Source organism: Podarcis vaucheri, assembly GCF_965113315.1.
Source record: "Podarcis vaucheri genome assembly, chromosome: 4".
Classification (NCBI taxonomy): domain Eukaryota; kingdom Metazoa; phylum Chordata; class Lepidosauria; order Squamata; family Lacertidae; genus Podarcis; species Podarcis vaucheri.
In genome coordinates, this window is record NC_138762.1 from 63,894,250 (window position 1) to 63,917,562 (window position 23,313).

Below are 23,313 nucleotides of genomic sequence, written 5' to 3' on the forward strand. Positions count from 1 at the left end.
CATCTTTGGATAAAGGATAGTTGGAAGAGAGGACGAAAAGGGGAAGGAGAGTTAATCTGAAACGAGATATAGTAAAAGAGGATTTGCAGTAGGGTCGGTTGATTGTTTTGAATAAAGTCAGGGCTTTATTTTCCAGCTGGAACTCACCGGAACCCAGTTCCGGCACCTCTCAGGTGGGTGCCATTGCCATTATAAGAGAACAAGGGAGGCATTCATGGCTAGTCCGGCATCTCTTTTCCTAGAATAATAGCACTGAATAAAGTTATATAATGCAACACACATTTCATCAGAAACTACTTTCAGTTACCTAGAAAGCCTGTAGCTTAATTATGGTACCTGAACCACATGTGTAAGCTGGCCCTTAGTTGGCGTCTCCTTCATAAGCTTCCTAAATGTTTGCACTGAAGGTAGAACAATAATGGTGATCATTTGTATGCAGCAGTTATTAAGAAAGAAGGTTGGGGGCAGCGAGAGGAGAAGGGTTACAAGAACATTCAGTTATGTAGGTATGGCTGCCTTCAATGCCATCTATTGTTGTAAACACAATATTATTTATTAAATTTGTAGACTACTGTATACAGGTAGATCTCAGGGTGGTTCACAACAAAAAATTACAATATAAAAACACACAAAATGCATACTAAAATAAGAACAAAGACAACCCAATAATCCCCCCTTCCACAGCACGTTTAAAAGGGTATTGGATGTCAATCAGCCGAAGGTCAGGTTAAAAAGGAACATTTTTGCCTGGCACCTAAAAGTGTCTAATTCTTATCTGAATTGAGCTTCAGTTTGTTAGCTCTCATCTAGTCCATTATCTAGGCAAGGCTGTTCATCTTAAAATATTATAAGGGCACCAACCCATCGCTTTAGGATAGGAGAGAAAACAGAAATTACGCAAGGGGAGCTGTCCTTTTTTTCAGGAGCAATAAAGGCAATGTTGGGGGACTTGGTGCCCTCAGATGATGTTGGTCTCCAACTGCCGTCAGCCCCAGCCAGCAAGGCCAGTGTTCAAAGGATGGTGGGAGCTGCAGCGCAAAAATATTAAATGCCTTTGCAGGGAGGAAAGAGGAGGCTCTGCAGGAACACTGAAGAGGAAAAAGCAGCCGCAGACACATCTGCTCTCTGCTTCCTGCAGAACCACACGAATGAATGGAAACACGTCATGAATAATACAAGCCACGGACGTGAGCGCCAGGAAATACTAAGGCAACGAGTTGTTGTTGTTGTTGCTGCTGCTCATTAGCATAAACGCAGCAAACCTCCCTCTCAACAGCCGAATCCGCAGCCTCTCTCCCCTCCCAGCAGGCTACGCATATTCGACCCGCTTATCGCAAAGCCTGACGGGATTTGTAGTCCCGACAGCGAGGGACCGCACAACCCCGCTATAAGCTTCCGAAGCCAAGATTCCTAGAAACTACGAGCTCCCTTCCAGATCGAGTCCCGCTTTCGCAGAACCAGCCCTACAGCCCCGGGATTCGGACAGACACCGTCTCCTCACGCTGCTCTGAGTTGCTCGGTCATCGCCCGTCTTTTAAACGACCTCTTGTCCACTGTTTCTCAGCTGATCGAGCGTCTCCGCCATACTCTCGCGATACTCTTTCAGCGATTCATGTTCGGAGTTCAAGAGACTGGCGGCTAAAAGGGCCCCGGTCGTGATGGGTTTCAATCTGCATTTCCGGTTACTGGCTGCATATCTCTCCCCGCCCTCCCCCGGCCAAGTGTAGTGGAAATGCATAGGGATCAACACCGGCTGGTTTTGGAAAGCTGCTCCGAAAACCATTTTAGCTAAAGGGCGGGGTATAAATGCCATAAGTAAATAAACAACAATGCCACCTTAGCCGTTTCCATTCTTAAGTCCTATTGAATTCAGTGAGACTCACTTTTAGGTAAGGGTGGGGCGTACGACAAGTGCAAAATAAAATTTAAAAACAGCTTTCGTGAATATGCTTTAAAACAATGATGCCTTCTACCATAACAAAACGGGTTGCCCCCGCCGGATTTAACACATTATTGGAGGGGAAAGGTTTCTTCTTCTGTACCTTTACAGATGGAGAAGGCTACCCCTGATGAATTTCTGTCTGTCGTGAGGATTTAGGCGTGTGCAGACTTCATGTCCCCTTTTCAACTTTACGAAGCTTCTTTTCTACTCTGAGGGAAACCGTTGTTTCAAAGCGCTGCGGCAAAGAGCGTTTTCTTAAAAAGACAAGCGGGGGGGGGCGGGGGCGGACGAACGACACTTCCCATTGCTGCCTCTCTATCTATTGGATCTCTACCTGACACGAGGCCTTTCCAAGAGTCGCCGGCGACTTGCCAGCGAGGAAAGCCTTGAATCTGAGGAGAATTATGGCACAATACCCGTGTTTCTTTTAAAACCCAGGCTCCTTTTCTACCTCCTGCGAGGTAGAAAAGAGCGAAGGAGCGACGTTGTCTGTTTTAACCAAGCCGTCTCCCAAATTCCCACCACTCCTGCCACGCACATGGAGGATTCCTGGAAGTCCAATCTGGGACCGCAAGTGAAGTCTGTTCGGAAGCAGCGGCGGCGTCTGGGCCTCCCCCCCCCCTTCCCCAACATCTCTGTCAAGTGGAGGAGGAGGAGTTGCAGCTGGCCGGGCTTGGTCCCGCCCCTCCCTTTCTTTCAGCCAGTCGGGCCTTTGCTCGAGAATCCCCTGTCGAATTCTTCTGCCTGGCAGTGGGCGGGCGAGGCGGGCGAGGTCCCGGAAACGCTTCACGGCCCTGTCTAGTGCGCTGACCCGCCCCTTCCCACACTCTCCCCCTCCGCCCCCCCGGCTCGGTCTGCACTCTGCCGGTACCACCCGGAGACGCCCCCCTCTCCTCACGCAGACAGAAAAGGGGGGGGGAGTTGCCCCACTCCACACACACACAAACACACCCCGGAAGCGACGGGGGGCTTGGCCTCCTCTGCTGCCCCCAACGCCCAGGGGCCGGATGGGAGGGGAGCGCGAGATGGTGCTGCTGGAACCGGCCCCCCCGCGAGCGGTGAGAGGGGTAGGGGGATTGTTGGCAAAACATGGCAAGGCGGGTGAGGGGGGGCAGGCTGGCTGTGTGTCCAGTAAGCAGGCAGAAAGGGTTCAAAGTGGTGACTTGAGGGGCAATGCTTGGGGTGGGGGCTCATATGCCTTGAAAGGACGACCCCCCCACTCCACAAACAAAAGGCTGCAACAGTGGATGGGCTACTGGGGTGGATTAAAACCTTGTATGGGTTGGGGGGGGATACCCAGTGTGTCCTGGCACCTGCTTAAAAATATGTTGTAAATGAAAGGCAGAGCATAAACTTTATCCGCCTGTTCTTTATCTGTTTTCATCTTACAAATTTAGCATGGTGTTCATGAAGTTGGTAATCAATTTATAGATGAACTGGGGACTGAAGAAAGGAGGTGTATTCTGGGTGATGGGGAACCTGTTTTTGAGGCCTGTTAATCGAGGACCAATGTTAAGGGGTCAGGTGTCCATCCCCTTGTGTGCACACAACAGGCACACTTTTCGACCTGTATTGCTTGGTTTTGAATGATTAAATCACAGACAGGGTGAAACTTCAATAGGGTGTGAGTCTTTTCTCTTACACCTACATGCTCAGGAAAACTTTTTGTCTGTTTTGGAGGCTGCTTTCAGGTTGCTTGGATATGCCACACCTTGCATGTATTTGTATGGCAGGGATATGAGCAGTGCTACAATTATTACTTTGTTACTGTTGCAAGTAATTGCATATGTAATAGCTGCTTCTGCTGCCTTTTTTTGGCATGTCTCCTCAGCAGGGTGACTGCAGTATGATGCTGCTGCTTTGGTTTTGGCAGCTTTGAAGATAAGACAGTCTTGAGTGGTAGCAGGGCATTGGCAGTGTACTGAAACTTATTCTTGCTAAATATTTTTATATTTTGTTTGGTGTAGGCAAATTTTAGAGTGTATATGTTCAAAAGATTGAGTAAGACCATTCAGGTGTTATTTTCTTTCTGTGGGTTTTTTATGCCATACTTGTGCTAGTCTGGGCCAAGAGCTACTTGTGTGTACTGCATTCATATATAATTAAGAAGCCAGGGTAGCCTTCCTTCAGGAGAACTGGTCTTCACTACAAACTGAAAAAGCTATGAAATGTCAGGGCATTGTTGTAGATGGGAAACTGTGTCGCCTGTTTGGCTTTTTTATTTTGTTTCTCTTCTGGGTAAACCAACTATACAAATAAGGCAACAAAACAACTAGCCTTCCTGCCCATATGTACCTCTGGTAGTTATTTGTGGCACAAAGGAGACGGAGTAGAGAGAATCAGTGTTTGTAATGTTTTCATGCCTAAGTAACCACACCTGGAGTACTGTGTCCAGTTCTGGGCACCACAATTCAAGAAGGACACTGACAAACTGGAACGTGTCCAGAGGAGGGCAACCAAAATGGTCAAAGGCCTGGAAACGATGCCTTATGAGGAACGGCTAAGGGAGCTGGGCATGTTTAGCCTGGAGAAGAGGAGGTTAAGGGGTGATATGATAGCCATGTTCAAATATATAAAAGGATGTCACATGGAGGAGGGAGAAAGGTTGTTTTCTGCTGCTCCGGAGAAGCGGACACGGAGCAATGGATCCAAACTACAAGAAAGAAGATTCCACCTAAACATTAGGAAGAACTTCCTGACAGTGAGAGCTGTTCGACAGTGGAATTTGCTGCCAAGGAGTGTGGTGGCGTCTCCTACTTTGGAGGTCTTTAAGCAGAGGCTTGACAACCATATGTCAGGAGTGCTCTGATGGTGTTTCCTGCTTGGCAGGGGGTTGGACTCGATGGCCCTTGTGGTCTCTTCCAACTCTATGATTCTATGATTCTATGATTCTAACCCAAAGAAAATGCTTATATGCCTCTGGTTGTGATAAAGGGATTTTCCATTGTGGTGATGCAGTGGAATAATGCGCCACCTGTAAAAGTAAAATTATGATGATAAAACTTTTAAAAAATATGAGGCAGGTGGAAGGCGATGTGAGTTGTAATACTTGTTGCCTGTAATGTGAGTGTGTTACATTGTAGGTGACTGTGGAACTTGCACAGCCATGTTTTTTGTTGCACTGTTGCAATTGCTACATTTAGTACATTAGCTAGGAAAAAACTTCATTTCCCTAGTGATATTGTACTCAGTGGTAGATATATGTGATTTCCTTACAACAGAAGCACTACCTGGATTACAGAGACCTTCAACCCCTACGATTAGATCTATAAAATTATAAACTGTAGTATAGGGGTTTCCAGGCTGTAGTCTGTGAACCACCAGTGGTCCGCAGGCTTCATTTAAGTCTTCCATAGAATATTTGTAAAAATACCAATAAAAATCACACATTGCCTAGCATAGTCCTTGACAATTGTTACAGCAGGCAGAAAAACCATTAGGTTATTTGACAGATTTTAATAAATGTTCAAGTAGTCCATGGGGACAAAGGTATGGAGGCAAGCACAGTAGTGAACAATAAAAAAATATTCTAATTGTGTATTATTCCATCCCAAGTGCTTATGTATATTGTTTCTACCAGTGTAGAGGCAAGAGAAAGCATGGATATAACTTTATAAATATATGTATAATGTAATACCAAATCTAGAATTTGATACCTTTAGGAAACATACTTTGAGATGGAGATAAGCACTGATAATCATATTGGAAGTGTAGTAAAAATTGCAGTTTAACTTCTGTGTTTTGATAGATGTATGATGCCATCTGTGCCACTTTTGATGTGTGAATTGAAGTGGAAGCAAGATTCGCTTGGGACATTCAAAAGGTGACAATAAAGAATAAAATGAATCCTTTTGAAAACTGAATAATCTTTTAACTAAGATTTCTCCACATGAAGCATTATATCTTTAGCCCTGTGTCTTGTGAGACCTTTTTCACTTTCAGTGAAGAATTTCTGCCAAGCAGAGCAGTATAACAAACTTTCTGGCCAGCTGCTCCCAAGCACTGTAAACTGGGGGTTTTCGAGGTTATCTTCTAATGCCCTGTCAGTCAGTTAAAAGTATTACCTTCTGTAATCTTCACATATTCCGTTTCATAGGAACACAATAATACATCTTGAACCAGTCTATTAATTTCAAAATAAAAGAGTTAGATAAATTAAAAACAAAATATATCAGCTGCTGTTTACAATAAAATAGATATGCAATGATGAGTATAAACTAGAAACAACTGTTTTAAGGCATTGTCTCTCTATCTTTTAGTAAATTCTAGAGTGCTAGCCAGAGATATAAAATTTCTGGAAGTCTTTAAACTGTGTAAAAGCAGAAATAATGGGAATTGAAACTTCTGTAATACTTATTGTACTATTTGGCATATTTATCAGTTTTAAAACTTCAAGTGTCTTAGTTTTGTACAAGCAAAATTGCAAATTGGATGTAAGGATGTAAAGGGACCCCGACCATTAGGTCCAGTCGTGACCGACTCTGGGGTTGCGGCGCTCATCTCACTTTATTGGCTGAGGGAGCCGGCGTATAGCTTCCAGGTCATGTGGCCAGCATGACTAAGCAGCTTCTCTTGAAGCAGAGCATTTTGACGTGCTTTCAAAATGCTAGGTTGGCAAGAGCTGGGACCGAGCAATGGGAGCTCACCCTGTTGCGGGGATTCGAACCGCCGACCTTCTGATCGGCAAGTCCTATGCTCTGTGGTTTAACCCATAGCGCCACCCGCATCCCCCTAGATGTACTGTACCCAGTTGTAATTCACTTTCTTCTGGGGTTCTCACTCAAACATTCAGATGGTGTTTTTTTAAAGGCTTTGGTACCCACAATAGGTCTTTTGCAGTTTTTGTCCTACCATCTTCTGTTTGTTTTATTTTCCAGCAAGGCAGAGCAATAAGGTGCATGTTTCCCCAGTCTGTAAGAGTATGTCCATTGAGGGGTAAGATGAAAAAGTTGGCCACAAGGAAGGGGCCAGGTCAAAAGAAAGCAGAATCAAGTTACTTGCTTCTAGTCTACTAGTATCTCAAAATCAGACTAGAAGTCGCCAGAAGAAGGCAAGTAGCAATTCACACGTATTGAAGGCCTTGTATAATCCTCTCATGAAGACGCCACATCCTCTAAATGCAGAAGTGCATTTTGAATTTCAGTGTTATAGATGTCATAATTATCATTATTTAATGCTGCAGATTGCCTTACATTTGAAAAAATTATTTTCTACCCTGCCTTTCTTCCATCATGGAGTAGAGTTGTCTCCATTATATCCACAATTACAAGCTAACATCTTACCCCAAATCCTGCTTTAGCCCTACTATCTTTGGGCATAGACTTGGACTCCACTCTGTACCACAATGAAAATGTAGGCTTCTTACTGACTGCAGCATGATTAGCGATAACAATGGAAGAACCAGACTGAAATACCCCTGAACATATGTGAAAATAATAACTGGGATCCAGCAATGTCTGAGCATCTCACCAGACACAGAAGAGCAGTTAAAGTTATAACAGAAAGGGACACCTTCCAGAAATGTGGACCCTTTTCTTTAACTATGTTAATGACCCAAAACAAGACCTTGTTGTACCAACTGATCAGTCTTCTTAGTGGAGATGGTATGTTCAGTAATATGTTTGAACATTAAATGTGTCAGCTTATGTCTAAAGTCAATGGATAGAAGAAACACCATTAGCTGTACACCTGGATGAGTGTTTGATGGTTCTTGTATTTGTATTTGTTAAAAAACAATAATTGTGTGTTGTTGTTGTTGTTGTTTTTTAAAAAGACTGGAAATTGGATCCTCAACTTTAGACCCCATGTAGCTTTTAAGCTAACCAGGTAACTATGGCCACATCTGAACCTATTTGTATGTGATTGAAGTAGTATAAAAACAGTAATTTATTATTGGTTGGGCAGTTAGTAATAGGATGTTAGATTTCCCCTCCCCTTTCTAATTCTCCAGTAGTGGAGAGAGGTGGTGGTGTCATCTTTGTAGGAACCTGGGCAATGCATATAGAGATGCTGTTGTGTGGTAAGTGAAGGATGGATGTGATGTAGCAGGGAACAGTTCTGGAGATGCTGGAAAAAGGGAATATATGGTTTGTTGTAGGTAATCCGCCACTAACTCTACACAGCCTGCAAAACTGTCCTATGATTTCTTGCTTGTGAAAGCAATCTACATCCTGACTTCAGATTCCGTTTGACCATTTGTTGTAGAGCAGTAGGACTGAACATGGAACTGGAATTTTAAGCTGGCTGTGCAGCAGCCTCTTCATGGGGATGTCTTTGCATGCTAGCTGTCAAACTCTATATGGTGCACCTCTTACTATAAGTGAGGCAGCACTTGGCCTGGAAAAGCTAAAGCAATACAACTCTTTTATTTTCACATTGCAGAATAGTATCTGGAGTCATATTAGTGAACTATCATGGGGAACATGACAGTGGTAGTTTGAACGAATGCCACAAGTTGCCTGCTTTTAGTAATTTTTTGGGATTGCTGTGATCATGGCTTCTGAGGACCAGCTCGCACAGTTATACTTTACCACTTACATTGTAGGATTTGGATCACTTCTAACAGTAATCAGGTGTACAGTATTTTCTGAACCCATGTTCTGCGCTATTCTGGAACAAAATCCAGCATTCATAAATAAGCAGAGAAGCAATCAATGGATAATTTCTTCATTATCCTCTTATTTTAAAATCTATCTTTGTGGATTTGTATGCCTCTGTTTCATATTTGTAGTTACAGTCATACCTTGGAAGTCAAACGGAATCCGTTCCGGAAGTCCGTTTGACTTCCAAAATGTTTTGAAACCAAAGCATGGCTTCTGATTGGCTACAGGAAGCTCATGCAGCCAATCAGAAGTACCATCGGACTTCAAAAAATAGTTCACAAACCGGAACAGTCACGTCCAGGTTTGTGGCGTTCGGGAGCCAAAACATTCAAGAATAAGCTGTTTGAAAACGTCTGCATTTAGCTTATACATTTCTTGTACAATTTTGGTGTTGGGAAGCAGGCATATTTGTGAAGATTCTCCAGTAACAAAATACTAATTGTAGTCTTGCCTGAAAAATTCAGTGCTTAAAATAAATGAGTTTTACATTAGACTGTGTCAACTATTTCTTCCTGATTTTGCAAAAAAGTATCTTTCAAGTGCATGCTTGGGAGACAAAGTGTGTGAATGAGAGATGGAAATGGAGAATATTATTTTTTGTTGGACAGGGGTAGAGAAAACAGTTCTAACTTGTTCCACTGTCAAATCTGCGATCTTCTGTCTGAATCCTTGAACTGCATAAGTGTAACACTTCACCACTTCAGCAAATGCTAAAACCGGGGTTTGAATAACAGCGGTACCTTGGGTTAAGTACTTATTCATTCCGGAGGTCCGTACTTAACCTGGAACTGTTCTTAACCTGAAGCACCACTTTAGCTAATGGGGCCTCCTGCTGCCACCGCGCCGCTGGAGCCCAATTTCTGTTCTTATTCTGAAGCAAAGTTCTTAACCTGAAGCACTATTTCTGGGTTAGCGGAGTGTGTAACCTGAAGCGTATGTAACCTGTAGCGTATGTAACCCAAGGTACCACTGTATTTGAATGTTAGTGGCAATGCTGACAGCATGAGTGTATGGCCAGCCAAATTTCATTCCAGTGAGATTTTTACATTTATAAAGATTATCTCTCTATACTGTCAGATGTAAATGTTGCAGTATGCTTTCTTCCCTAACTGAGGTGGAAGGATTGAACTATGCATTATACTATACAGTGCAGCTATCTTTATGTTATGGTCCAGTTTGGGGGTCAGAACTGGAGTGCTAACATATTAAACAGCGTTGCTGTGTGTTCCAAGGTGATCAGGCCTGAGACACATCCTGGGATCTCTCTGTGCAATGGGATGCAAAGACAAACACCTACAGCCTGGGATCTTACTTTGCCAGTGAATATATGGACACACAAGCAGACCAATAACGAAATTACTACTTGACCAAGTTTTCCACAGCTAGTGCATCCTCTCCCTCATGGAGAAATGGGGACTAGAAATTGGATGGAAGGAGTTATCCTACCTAAGCAGACTAGCCCTCATCCACACCAATACCAAGGATGGGGTAATGCTCACACAAAGGATCCTGGCTAGGGACCCTTGTAACAAGTGAAAATAGGAAAAGGGGGAGGCATGAGAGAAGGAAGTGCGGCAGACACATTGCTTCTTTGAGGGTTCGCTGTGTTCTTGGAATTGGCACTGAGAGAGAACTGTCTTTATACAGGTACAAAATGGAGAACAAAGCCCTATATCTCGGGATCCAGAATGCCATAAGTCTGCAGAAACAACATTATCCATTGCCAAAATCCAGGTCTTCACACACACGGGAACATCCATTATGTAGGCCTAGATTCTCTGCATATTAAAGTAGCAAAGTCCAGGTTACATGCATCACAGTTGCAGCTTGATTTTCACACCTCGTAGTCACTAGTCCCAGCCTTCTTGTTTGCTTCCAACCTTTGAAAGGGAATAGCCATTCACATTCCCCACCCCTGCAAATGTATCAATTCTACTTATGTAGTCACTAAGCAGTTACTAAGGCTGGATTGCTTCTGCAAAGCTTCATTTACTGTACTAAGTTTCTCTATCTGGGTTACATACATGTACTTAACTTTAAAATGAAAGGATAGGACAGAATTAAGAAGTTTGATATATGTAACATTATATGTACTATAAAATGAATACAGTATGTCATAAACATAAATACTTCAAACATTTACTTACCAGCTTACCAAATACGCAAGGTACATTTAGCATGTTAGCCAAGGTACATTTAGCAATGTTTTCAGATACATGGGTCACCCACCTCTGCTTGCCATTAATTTGGGAAAATCCAAGTAACTATTCATGTTAGTTTTGAAGTGTGTGTTCAGAGTGTGATTTGCTATGTAGTTCCTCTTCTATTTTGAACTGAAGAGAGGTCTAAAGGTGAGGATGGTAGAGATGTACTGGTCCCAAGCTCTCTTGCTAGAAGAAGCATAAGTAAGAAAGTTACTGTTGGGAGGGAAAAGCTTGCTCATGTCTCATTTATTTGAAGATTCCTGTCCCAAGTCTAGGAAAAGAAAGTTGTTTTCAAGTACAGTCCTATAGAGTATATGTTGTAATTACTCTTCACTGTGGCATTGAGTGATGAAAGTCATGGCCTTATGAAATAATAATCTGAGACTTTGATATTCATATGTCCATCAGATAGGTATATGTTTTTGTGTGATTGTCTAAATCATGTTAAACTATTTCTCCATTTTATTGTATTTGTATTTATAGAAGATGCCAAAAGCATCAGAAGAGCATAGCCACTGGGAAGCCTGTTAACTGCTATTTTCTTAGAGTCTTGAGACTAACATCAGTCTGACATGGCACAGAGCAGCCAGCAACTCGACAGGCAGGTACTCCATGACCTCCGGCAACATTTCCCTGAGATCCCAGAGAGTGTGGTGTCACAGTGCATGCTCCAGGTAAGAGATAAAACAGTGGTTTCTCTTTGAAAAGAGTTCATTGTAATATGCTAGTAAGATCCACACACAATTTCATCCTCTTTGTTTCTAAAAGATAAAGGCTTTTTTTGTGGGGTTGAGGGTGAAAACTTAATTCCAAGCTAGGTCTTCAGGCTTCCCATAGCATACTTCATTATATGTTGACACAAAGATTTCCAACTATTTTGAGTCTGTGGCTCCCTTGACCAACTATATTCTTTCTGTGGCTCCCCTGTGGGGAAATGCACTTCAAGTCTCAGGAGCTTATTTATGTTGCCCCTTGCCTGCTGAGCAGTCAGCCCCTCACCCCTTTGGGAGACCTCTCCTCAGGAATCCTCGCCTGCTTGCTTGCTTGCTTACTTACTCACTCCAAGGCCACCTCAGCTCCTGGCAACCAGCACCTCCTGCCCTGCCCTTGTAGCAGCATTCACCTAGAGAACTTGTAGCCAGGGCCAGTGTAAGAAACCGCTGTGGAAGCCTTTGGAGGCAGAGACTTGAGAGGGCACCAGAGGAGGGGAAGGAGGCCAGGGCTGCGCATGGCGCACCTGACCACCATCTGAAGTGCTCCAGGGTGCCATGGCGCACTGCTTGAAAACCACTGTTAACATATCTTTCACTAATAAAATAGATTCTACTCGTACCACTTTAATTTAGTTTAAAATCCTATTGCATCTAATTAGCACAGGTACAGGTTGTGTCCTGTTGAGATCAGCGAAGTTAAAACAATGGTTAAGCTCTTAAATGCTATCTATCTATCTATCTATCTATCATCTATCTATCTATCTATCTATCATCTATCTACCTATGCATTTTTATTTTCCTCTAGTCATCCACAGGGCATTTTGTGTTCTAATTGAAATAATTGTATTTTATTATCAATATATTATTTTACGTAGAACACAAAATGCCCATGGGGGAAGCAGAAAGAAGTAAAATGTGTGGCAAATAAGTATAGGCATGTAATCAGCAATCCGGAGGAATGGAAGATGAGCATGCCTGGGTCCTTTTAAAATCATCCTCATTCCAATATGGCACCAGCCTCTTGGTAGTTCTTGTGCTGTTTAGCTGTGATAAGATTTTAAACCAAGTATTCCTACATAAAATAAAATAGTGTTGTGCAAATATCACTAAACAATTTGCATTGGAGACTTTCAATGACTTGCAGAGGAAAGGGAAAATGTTTAAAGCAAATAAGGGATTTCCTCCCTGTAGTGTAAGCTCCTAAGGTGGAATTCTCTCACAGTAAGATACCTGTTACGTTTTTGTTTTGTTTGTGTGTGTGTGTTGGGTAATACTACCCTGAACACATTTAAGTGATTTCATATGGGAACAATGCCAGAATAAGAAAGGTGTGTGCTTTTGATGCCAAGACAGTAAGAAAAGGTTCTGTAGGTAGGCAGTTGCAAGAGCCAGGAATGGCCTGAAGAAACAATGAATGCACTGGTTTGAGGCCTCAGTAGAAAGATTGAGGCTGCTTAGCTACTTGGCAAACACATTTCCAAATACTTATTTTGATTTTTCTACCCTTCAGTAAGGAGGAAAATTTTGTTTGACACAGAGTATTATGATTTAAGCTTGGAATGTTGGCATATCTGGGGAATTCTTTACCAGACCTTTCCACAGATTCTCCCTTTTCCCTCTCCCTCAATGAAGTGTTCAGGAAACCAGTCTGGTAATGTCAGAAGCTGTGTAGGCCTGACCCTTAAGATCTTGGTGCTCCTACCATTGAGCTTATCAAAAACAATACTTTGGGAGCTATAGCTCTTGTGGATCCTGGGGTAGTGGATGGTCAGGAGCCTCCAGATCTTATGGATGAAGCCTACAAACCTGTCACCAACCATCTTTCCCCATCTTGAAGGGTGGGAATGTGGTGGGCAATGACCCTATGGAACTCCCCATCCTAAAATCCAGGTATTTCATGCTCCAGGTAAAGCTTTAGAATTTCCAAATATTTGTTTGACTTAGTGATAGGGAGCGTCTTTTACACGGGGTGTGTGTGTGTGTGTGTGTGTGTGTGTGTGTGTGTGTTATACACAGAAAAATACGGTATTCCACTGACCTCTGACAGTATTGCAAATTAACATTTTCTGGAAAAAGCAAAATAAAAAAATATAATGGTTCATGATAAAATTATAAGAAGTTTGCTATAGTCTTGCACATGGAAAAGGGAACAAAACCATAGGAATAAAACAATATTGAAGAAAAAACACTCCTTTAAAGTAAAGACACATGCACAACAGGCGGCTTGGAAGAGGCATCTCACTGGAGGCTGTATTGGCAGATTCCTTGAAACCCAAGACAGCAGAGTGTAGATCTCAGTATTCTGCACTTAGCAAACTTCAATGTGTTGAATCCTGTTGATCACAATTTGAAGAGAATGTCAATAAATGTAAGAGGTTTCATTAGATATCAACAAAGGGTAGATTTTAAAGCTTGCATTATTAGGAATCATTTAACATATCCCTCCAAAAGTTTTTTGACCAGTGTAGTTACTGCTTTTAGAGATGTTAAGAGATGCTTGAACGTTGTATGTCTCCCACATGTGCTCTTGTTTCCTCACTTTCAAGCTACAAATAAGGACAACATTTAACCTTTCCCAGCAATTATTAAAAGAGAGAGAGAATAAATGTTGTAAACAGTGGGAAGCTTATTCAGGAAAGGGGGTTTAGATAGGCAATATTTTCACTGAAAATCTTATTTCTAATGTTCCCATAACGCAGCCCTTTTATTGACATGTTTATAATTTTTTTAAATGAAACAATGCGTGCCGAAGAAACGTGTGATGATTTCGTTTCCTGGCTATGATTGGCAGGTGTAATCTTAGAAGAAACTGGAGCTGGGCTGAAATTATGGTGGTGGGGGAGAAAAGAAAATGGATTTTAAAATTTGGGGAGGGGAGGAGGTACGCTTCCCCAAAATGTTGGGGTGGAGGTTGGCTTACCTTTGTGGTGAATAAGACATTATTCCCCTTTCCTGTACTTGTAAAAAAAAGCCTCCTAGCCCCTTGCAGCCTCAGCAGGGTTCCATAGTAGCCTACCACTTGTGTATCTTAAGAAGTGCTGAATCTTGCTGCTGCTATAAGCAAGCATGAGGCTTTTAAAAAAGTTCTGGAAAAGGGAAGGGCTTTAGCCAACTTGTAAAAATAACTAAGGTAAGTCATCCCTCTTAAAATTTGAGAAATTTGCTTCCCCCTCCCCTGCACTTTTGCAGGGGGTAGATAGCCTCCTGAAAGTACCTGAGAGACTATTTAGCCCAGAATTAGGAGAAGCAGTCTTCAATCTCACACCAGGAGGAGAAACTCTTCTGAGATGGTGGCTACTGCCTAAGTTTTTTCCCCTCTTCAGTTCAAGCACTATTTTCCTTTGTGGGCCAGAGGCAAAAATTCAGTGGTGTGACAGATAATAATAACTCTTATTTTTGTACAGTAGGCTACATTCCAGCCATGCTTTTTTAACTACACACTCAACTCTCTATCCAGGCAAATGAGACGTTATCACAGTTGAAGTATCCAACAAGGCAAATTACTTGAGGAGGGAGTGACTGGTGGGAAGAGTGGCCTGAGGAGAGTCCCGAGGGTCAGATGGAGATGCCCAGAGGGCTCCATTTGATCCCAGGACCTGGATGTAAAGTGTACCTTCTTTAAAACCTTTGTTTATATACAAATGCTGCAGCTTTAATTGAGTACAAAAAGAGGATCATTCAACTAATGCTCCTTAATTCAGGTGAGAGTCTTAACTGAAATACGATGTTCAAACTAGGCTTTATAGGTATGTTGACATGTATGCATATGGAACTACATTATAGCTTGTCAGACTCATTTATTTAATTTTAAACCCTTCACGTTTTCTATTTCTTATTACTAGAACAACAACAACCTTGATGCTTGTTGTCGAGCTCTTGCGCAGGAGAGTAACAAATACCTATACATGGAGTACCACCCAGATGACACTCGTTTGAACAGGAATCGCCATCTGCATATTAACCTCGGCATCCATCCTCACACCAGCTATCATGGAGGGGATGGAGCTCAACTTAATGGTGGTCGTACACTGGTACATAGTTCAAGTGATGGACATATTGATCCACAACACACAGCAGGTAAACAACTGATATGCTTAGTTCAAGAACCACACTCTGCTCCAGCTGTTGTGGCAGCTTCTCCCAACTACAATCCATTTTTTATGAATGACCAGAATAGAAACGCAGCTACTCCTCCTTTGCAACCACCTCAGCAACCTTCTTCCATACAACCTGGAATGAATACATCTGCTATGCAAGGCCCGCCTCCTCCTGCGTATATGCACATACCTCGGTATAGCACAAACCCTATAACTGTTACAGTGTCGCAGAACCTCCCATCTGGACAGACTGTACCCAGAGCTTTACAAATTCTTCCTCCAATTCCAAGCAATCCTTACGGGAATCCTGGATCTCTCTATATTAGGCAGACATCTCAAAGTTCTTCAGGACGACAAACTCCTACTCAGAGTGCACAGTGGCATTCATCGCCACAAGGCCCAGTGCCCCATTATAGTCCACATCCACTGCCTGTTTATTCGCACCAACAAAACTATCAGCCTTCTCAGTATTCTCCAAAACAGCCCCAGATTCCTCAGTCACCTTTTCAGTCGCCGCCTGCTTCTCAGTGTCCTTCTCCTTTTGGCTCTCCTCAGCATCAAGTTCAGCCTAGCCCGTTGGGCCATCAAAGTTCCCATGTGTTTATGCCTCCTAGTCCTTCAACTGTGCTACCCCATTCATATCAACAAACACCCCAAACATATCAGAAACCAAGTGGACACTCAGTATCTTATCTTCCATATGGTGGACCTAGCTTATCCAAAAGCTCCATGAACAAGATAGAAATTACCGTTGAGCCACCACAAAGACCTGGAACTACCATGAATAGGAGCCCTTCACCTATAAGTAACCCACCTTCCCAACGGAATCAGCACCCACTGTATGCACCTGCTACTCCTCCTTCAAGTTCTCCTTCCAGAAGTATGTCAGGTCAGCCCAAACCTCCTTATAGTGTTAATCCTTTATATATAACATATACACAGCCAGCTGGACCTACGGGTGTGCTTACTCAGTCACCTCGGGTCATGGTATCTCAGCCAAATCCAGCAGTTTTTAAAATCACCGTAGGCAGAGCACCAGCTGAGAACCTTTTAAATTTAGTGGACCAAGAAGAGCATTCTGCAGCACCAGAACCAATTCAGCCTATTTCAGTTGTACCAGGATCTGGATGTGAAAGAGGAAGCCATAAGTATCAGAGGAGCTCCAGTTCTGGGTCCGATGACTATGCTTATACTCAAGGTAAACTTATTGAATTGCATGTTGCAGTAATTATCGAAAAAAAAATTATTTGCACTGTGGTACATCCTCCGTGCTTTGGTTTTCTAAACTACTAACAGTCTTTCAAATTCTTAAGCCATGGTTATTTTATCGGGATTCATTAATGACAAATATATATCTTGTTTCGTAAGAGAGAAGATAGAATGAGCATATACTTTGGAAGTTCATTGTGTCTGCAGCAGCAAAGGAGGTGTCAGGATGTAGCTTAAGGGCTACTTTGCCACTGTAGTGTGGGACGATGTTGCAGTATATTGCATTGATACAATGTGGTTCAGAAGAAACAGTTGTTGATGACATATAATGCATAACCTAATTAGCAGAGAAATGGTCTAGGGGGAGGAATGGATACGCTAAACTCAATTGACTGAATACCACCCTAGAGTAACTTCTGCCAATATAGAGCCAACACAGTCCTGCTTATCTTAGTGTACTAGACTTACTGTGCAGGGTTAGAATTTACAGATCAAGTAGTGGTCATAATATGCAATAACATCACATGCTGTTGAGGCTTTGTCAGTGCAAACTCCTGTGTAATGTCAAAACTGATTGAAGTTTTTGGATTGAAGATGGGTTTATCTGCAGTTCAATAATTTTTGAAGTGTGTTATTGAAGGCTTTTTAATTTTTTTCATGTTTTTGAAGTACATCTGCTAAGGAACTAGATGCTTTAGCAAAAACACTATAGTTGATGTGGAGAGGAGAACATGCATAAAGGTGCATTATTGTGGAGTGCTTTTGAATCCTATTTAAGCTTCCAATTGTATGATGAGCTACTTTTCCAAGGCTGCATAGGAATGTTGACAATAATGTTTGTTACCTAGCAAAGAGAAAGGAGACAAATGGATCTGGGCCCTTGAGCAGCTCAGTGGTAGAAAACCTGACTTGCATGTGGAATGTCCCCGATTCAATTCCCTGACAACTCCAGTTAAAAGTATTAGATACCAGCTGATGTGAAAGGCCTCTATCTGTGACCTGCCAGTCAGAGTAGGCAATATTTTATTATTTATTTTCAACATCTATAAGCTGCCCTAAAAACAAATAGAGCAATTCACTAACTTAAAAAAAGAAGAAGTTAAAAATTATAAATAATAAAAATGATGATACAATCTGATTCGGCATGATAGAGCAGAAAATAAAACAGTAAAAACCAAAGCAAACTTTGCACCAACAGATTTAAAAGGACTGCAAAGATAAAAAGGTATTTATCTAGCATTGAAAATATAGTAAAGAAGGTGCTAGGTGAACCTTTTTGGGAAGGGCATTCCATAGCTAGTATGCCATATCTCCCCTGGAGATGGCAGCCAGAGAAGGGCCTCTGAAGATGACCTCTGGGTCTGGGTAAATGACATGGAAAGAGGCAATCTTTCAGATACTGGACCTATCTTCAATATTGGGCTAGATGTACACATAGTTTTGGAAGCATTATTGTGCTTGGTGATCTAAACATGTTTTTTTAAAAAAAAAAATATGGCAAAGTTTATATAGTTGTTCAGTTTTATCCTACTTCTCAGATCTCCAGTTTAGAGACCTAAGACAGCATAACACTAACAGATTTCTGTCTGATCTCCTAAAGCATTCCTGCTTAGCAGGTTGACAACGCTAGCGTAGATGGACCTGTTGGCATAGCTCAGTATGAATCAAAATTTGTATATAATTTATAACAAGGAAGAAGAGCTAGCTTTGATGTTTTGTTTTCAGCTGTGGAATAGTCTGAAACCATGGCAGTGGCTAACATGACAATGGTTAGAGCCAAGCTAAGTTACTTTTGTTGAGGTCACTGAACTCTACAGGACTTAAATCATAACTAATATGTCCCACTTGATTTCTGTAGAACCTAACTTCAGTTAATTTAACTCTTATCTATTGAAATCTAAGCCTTTGATAGGTACAACTATATCTTGTATCTTGCATCTTGCTCTTCTACCAAAGCGCTCAGAGATGTTTATACAAACATACAGAGTTTGTAACTCAAAGCAGTTAATTATTTTTTTAACTCTTGAACTTGCATACTATTTCATGGATAAATTGGACTGCTGATGTATTACTTCATTCCCATACTATGTTTTTTGCTCTGGGCTAGGTGCAGGGTTGTTTTACTCTGTACTAAAAAGAAATCCACATCCTGTGCCAAGATAATTCCAGTTTCTGTAACTTGTATAAATTATTCCAGTTAAGACCCCTTGCTGTATTTCTCTTGCTTTTGTATGAGCTATTCTAAAGTTTACACTAGTTTGCACAGTTTATACTTCTCTTGCTAGTCATGGGGAGAAATTAAGACTTCCAAAGTATGGCAACTCTGCCCTCAAACCTGTGGAAGAGGTACAAGTGTTGTACCTTAGTACCACAAGTGTTGTACAGTACCCCATATATCTGAATATATGGGGTGTAGTTCATTTTACTTCTGAGTATAGCATTCCTTACAATGTAAACTTGAAAAGGAGCATATGTGTTTAGATAAAAGAGTAGAATGCTGGCTAAGGATGATTGGAGGAGACTTGAGAGAGAAGTATGCAGAATGACGAGGACGTATCAAGAGAAAGTAATGAGTAACAATGTGCTAAATAATTAAGCTGCAAAACCGAACACTGGAATGTAATATCACAGTTCATACTGTCCTCATTCATTTTGTGAATGAACCATTGGCCATGCTACAGATGTCTAATTGTGACATTTAGCAGAGAAATAATGCAAGTATGGATTCAGCTCAATTTACAGGACCTCTTCTAAATGTCTTTATAATGTGGAGGGAGGCTTTGTAGATCTATATTCGGATAGTGGAAAATCTTGTGTACTCATATTTTAAGTAACACAAGCTGCAGAATATTTCAGAGGAACAGAGGATGGTCAAGAATAGCTGTGCTGAAGGGCTCCCATGTTGTGACTCTGTGCTTCAGTTTCTCCCACTACCACTACAATGCAGTTGGCAGCAAGTGGAAGAAACTGCTTTCCTGCTGTCTGCCACATCTGAGCTGCCAGGGAGTTGGGTGCTGTTCAATTGGCAGGCAGCCCAAGACCTCAAATTCTCCCTAAAGACAGACGGTGTGAGTACTTTGAACAGTTAGGAAGAACAACCCTGCATTTCCAGCACACTACAAAAAGAGTCATCAGTTTCTTCAACACAGCAGATTGCATTTCTGGAAGCCATGTGGAAAGAGCAAGAAAGAAGGGTCTTCAGAAATTTATAGACCCTCTGCTTGTAGAGTGCTTTTCTCTCATCCCACCCACTCTCTAAAGCAAATGCCTTTACTTTGCAATCTCTCTTGATTTCCCCCCACTAAGGACAAAAATGGAGAGTTGGGAATTACTACAAAATCTAGAATTGGGTCCAGTAGTTAAACTTCTACTCTACAATGAATTTTTTAAAAGTCAGTTAAGGAGGGTCAGCCTCTTCATATGTTATGTTCTGTTAACTAATTTGTATGTCCTAATCTAGTCACAGGCTCCTGCAGTTGATTAAAGCACTGATTTTGTAATCTTTTAGGTTAAAACTGCTTTTCCAAAGAGTAAAAGCAGCTTTTAAGAAAAGATTGCATTTGCTATAGTAATATGTTCCATTGCATCAAATGAACTTGATCGCAAGCAGTGGAGATAATCTTGTAGCCCAGTGTCTTATACCTTTTTGATTTTTAGGATTTAGTCTTGTCAGTACACTGTTACAATTAGATTGCCATTTCATCCTGCACAGGTGCCTTTTATTTTTGAGCGGACAAAGAACAAAAAAAAGAAGCAGTGGCCAGAAATGGTAATATCCAAGTTACTGTCTAAAATAATTATTTTTATGATGGAAGAACTTTACGTCTACAAGTATAGTTCCATTAGCATGAAACATCTCTACACTGATGTTTGGCTGCATGTTTATAGTCACTTTCTGCTCTTAAAAGCTCACCTGTATATACTATTCCAATTGCAAGTTGGGTTTCTCAGTCTTGTGTATTCGCACTGACTTTGTTCTCTATACCACACTAGCCTTGTTGTTACACCAACGTGCAAGGATGGAGAGGCTAGCAAAGGAACTGAAGTTTGAAAATGAGGAGCTTGAAAAGCTCAAAGCTGAAGTGAATGGCATGGAACACGATCTTATGCAAAGACGTCTGAGAAGAGTAAGCTGCACAACCTCAATCCCGACAGTAAGTAAGAAGCTTTTAAAATATTACAGTTGTTCCCTCCTGATGACAGTGTTTGTCACTGTCATGTCATATATATATTATACATCATTCATTTTCTGACAGATAAGGTTCAGTAACCAGTCCACTTCAGCAGCTGGGTATCAGCATATTCAGGTAGCTGGTCCATGCTTTTCCCCAGACCAGAAAGAGCATGGTAGTGTTTTCTTTGGTATTAGCTGTAGATTTTCCCCTAACAGCTTGCATGTTAGCAACGTAGTGGTCTCATCAGCTGGGAATAAGAACCCAGGCTGGAAGAAGCTACGATAGGAAAAACAACTTTGTGACCTTGGTAGAAGCACTGTCATACTTAAAGGAAGGGAGAGGTGAAAGGAATAGGGCACGTGACTGATTTTAAATTTTAAAAACGCTGTAGTCTATAATAAACTTTTCTTGAGACAATGTCATTCAACATCCAAATGTTTTATGTGAATTTCTAAATTGGTGGTTCTTTCTCTTCTGACAAGGAAACTTAATCTGACTATGATATCCTAAAACAGGTGTGGGGAACCTTTGACCTTTAAGATGTTGCTGAATTACAGCTCCCAACAGCTCCAGCAAGGAAGGCCCAATGACCAGGGATGATGGGGATTATAGTTTAGAAACATCTGGAGGACTAACCCCACACTTGTCCTAAAATCTATATTTTGTGGAGATTCACAGGTACAGGGTGAATTAATTCTTTGCCTGTATCATTCAAGAAATTTACCAAGTTTTATTTATCATGAAACAAAACCACACATAATCACTTTAAAGTGCATCTATGCTACATTGGTTTGAAACTTGTTTAACTGTCTTGGTTTATTTGCAAGATACATTTGGAGTCATACTACTGTGATGGTGCTGAAACTCCTGTTACTGATCAATACAGAATTTATTAATTTTAAATCAATATAATTTAAATCAGCAATTTATGTCCTGATTTCAGTTCCGAAGCTGATAAATTGGCAAATAATGTTTTGCCTGGAAAAAAAGTCCGTACTAATTTAGTACTATACCAGTGGAAACGTACTGGTTCTCACTTTCAAAATGTTCTGGTCAAGGGACCCCACAAACTTTTTACACTACACAGTTCCATCTGCATAAAAATAAGGAGAGGAAGAACAGCTAAATTAATATTTCACTGTACTTATGTATGTGCATGGCTTAACAAAAATGGTTATGCTGACTTCTGTTTCTATTTTTGGTTCTGCTTTCTAGCCTGAGGAGATGACCAGATTGAGAAGCAAGAACAGGCAGCTCCAGATAAACGTTGACTGTACACAGAAAGAAATAGATCTCCTTCAGTCTAGAGGTTTATATTTTAAAATACTTGCAAAAATATGTGTTTGTTTTGAGCTGTATATTTGAATGTTATTGTTATTGGTATCTGCCTGTCTCATAAGACAGTAGAGAAGTGTGCCTTCAGGGGTTAAGTCAAACTGTTGGAGAGTTACAACGCCTGTTGTGGCTGTAGAGACTGATGCAGTTGTCCCATGTGTGATGATCCTCCCCAACTCTGGGATTGCATTTTCCCAGCAGGATTAGGAGTTTGGAGGCTGGAACTCTCCTGGCAGCCTGGTCTCATTCCTCATAGAACAGGTTCTTGGCCTGTATGTCAGAGCACATAGTGGAAGCGTAAATGCTCAAGGTGTTAACTGGACCAGTGGTGATTGAGAGGCAGCAGGAAAGCAAGCATTCTGAGCCCTCGGTTAGTGGTTCTATTGCAAACAGAAGGCAGTGCCTCACTGCAAAGCCTATGTCATTAATATAAGGTTCTTCTGGATGCCTTCCTTGCCGGAAAAAGGGTGTAAATCTTTTCTTGGAGGTTGCCATTCAAAGCGAGTCTGGTCTCCTGCAAAGTGGCAACGTCACTGCTGAGTGTTTTCAGCTCAGGGTCAATAATGTCCATCTTCTGCGAGTTGTTGACCTGCAGCAGGTCAGTGGACAAAGCAGGACACATGGTCCTGATGTTCCGGCTTGCTAAGCACAAGAAGGGTTGTTTCTTTTCTTTCTTGCCTGCTGCTGTAGTTCAATCTGCTTGTCAAGTGATACTCTGAACTCCAGTACCCACTGAAGCAGTCGGACAGTGGCAGGTCAGCACTTTAGTGACCAGGGGTGGCCCAGCTTAAGGGTGAGTAGTAGGTGACTAGTGAGACATGATGATCTCTCCTGCCGACAAAGGCAACCCCTAGTACTTGTACCTTAGACCATGGTGTTTTTGCAGCATTTGCATCACCAAAGTGATCTCTCCAGGGCACAAGCCTGGGCAGCGTATAGGGAGGTCATGGGCTGCCCAGATGACCCGCCCCCTGTGTCCTTGCCAGTGAGGCCCAAAGGAAAGCAAACACTACACAAATGAATGTGACTGGTTTCA

The 23,313-nt window shown here is 41.8% G+C and overlaps 2 protein-coding genes across 4 annotated transcripts in view; one reads left to right on the top strand and one right to left on the bottom strand.

The window, feature by feature from the left end:
* LOC309530824 (uncharacterized protein) overlaps window positions 1-2,535 on the bottom strand; it is a gene marked incomplete at its 5' end in the record, with an annotated part of 68,804 nt that extends 66,269 nt beyond the window's left edge. Inside the window, one exon of one of the 3 annotated variants that reach the window (XR_014218898.1) lies at window positions 2,043-2,535. The remainder of the gene's footprint in view (window positions 1-2,042) is intronic. The other 2 variants (XR_014218899.1, XR_014218900.1) reach the window with 2 other exon arrangements.
* Window positions 2,536-2,793: 258 nt separating this feature from the next.
* Window positions 2,794-23,313, top strand: part of TAB3 (TGF-beta activated kinase 1 (MAP3K7) binding protein 3) — a 29,478-nt gene continuing 8,958 nt past the window's right edge. The window contains exons 1-5 of the mRNA XM_082219958.1: window positions 2,794-3,000; window positions 11,232-11,422; window positions 15,304-16,756; window positions 20,761-20,921; window positions 22,158-22,251. Of these exons, the coding sequence (XP_082076084.1) occupies window positions 11,321-11,422; window positions 15,304-16,756; window positions 20,761-20,921; window positions 22,158-22,251 (1,810 nt within the window). The 5' untranslated portion in view covers window positions 2,794-3,000; window positions 11,232-11,320. The remainder of the gene's footprint in view (window positions 3,001-11,231; window positions 11,423-15,303; window positions 16,757-20,760; window positions 20,922-22,157; window positions 22,252-23,313) is intronic.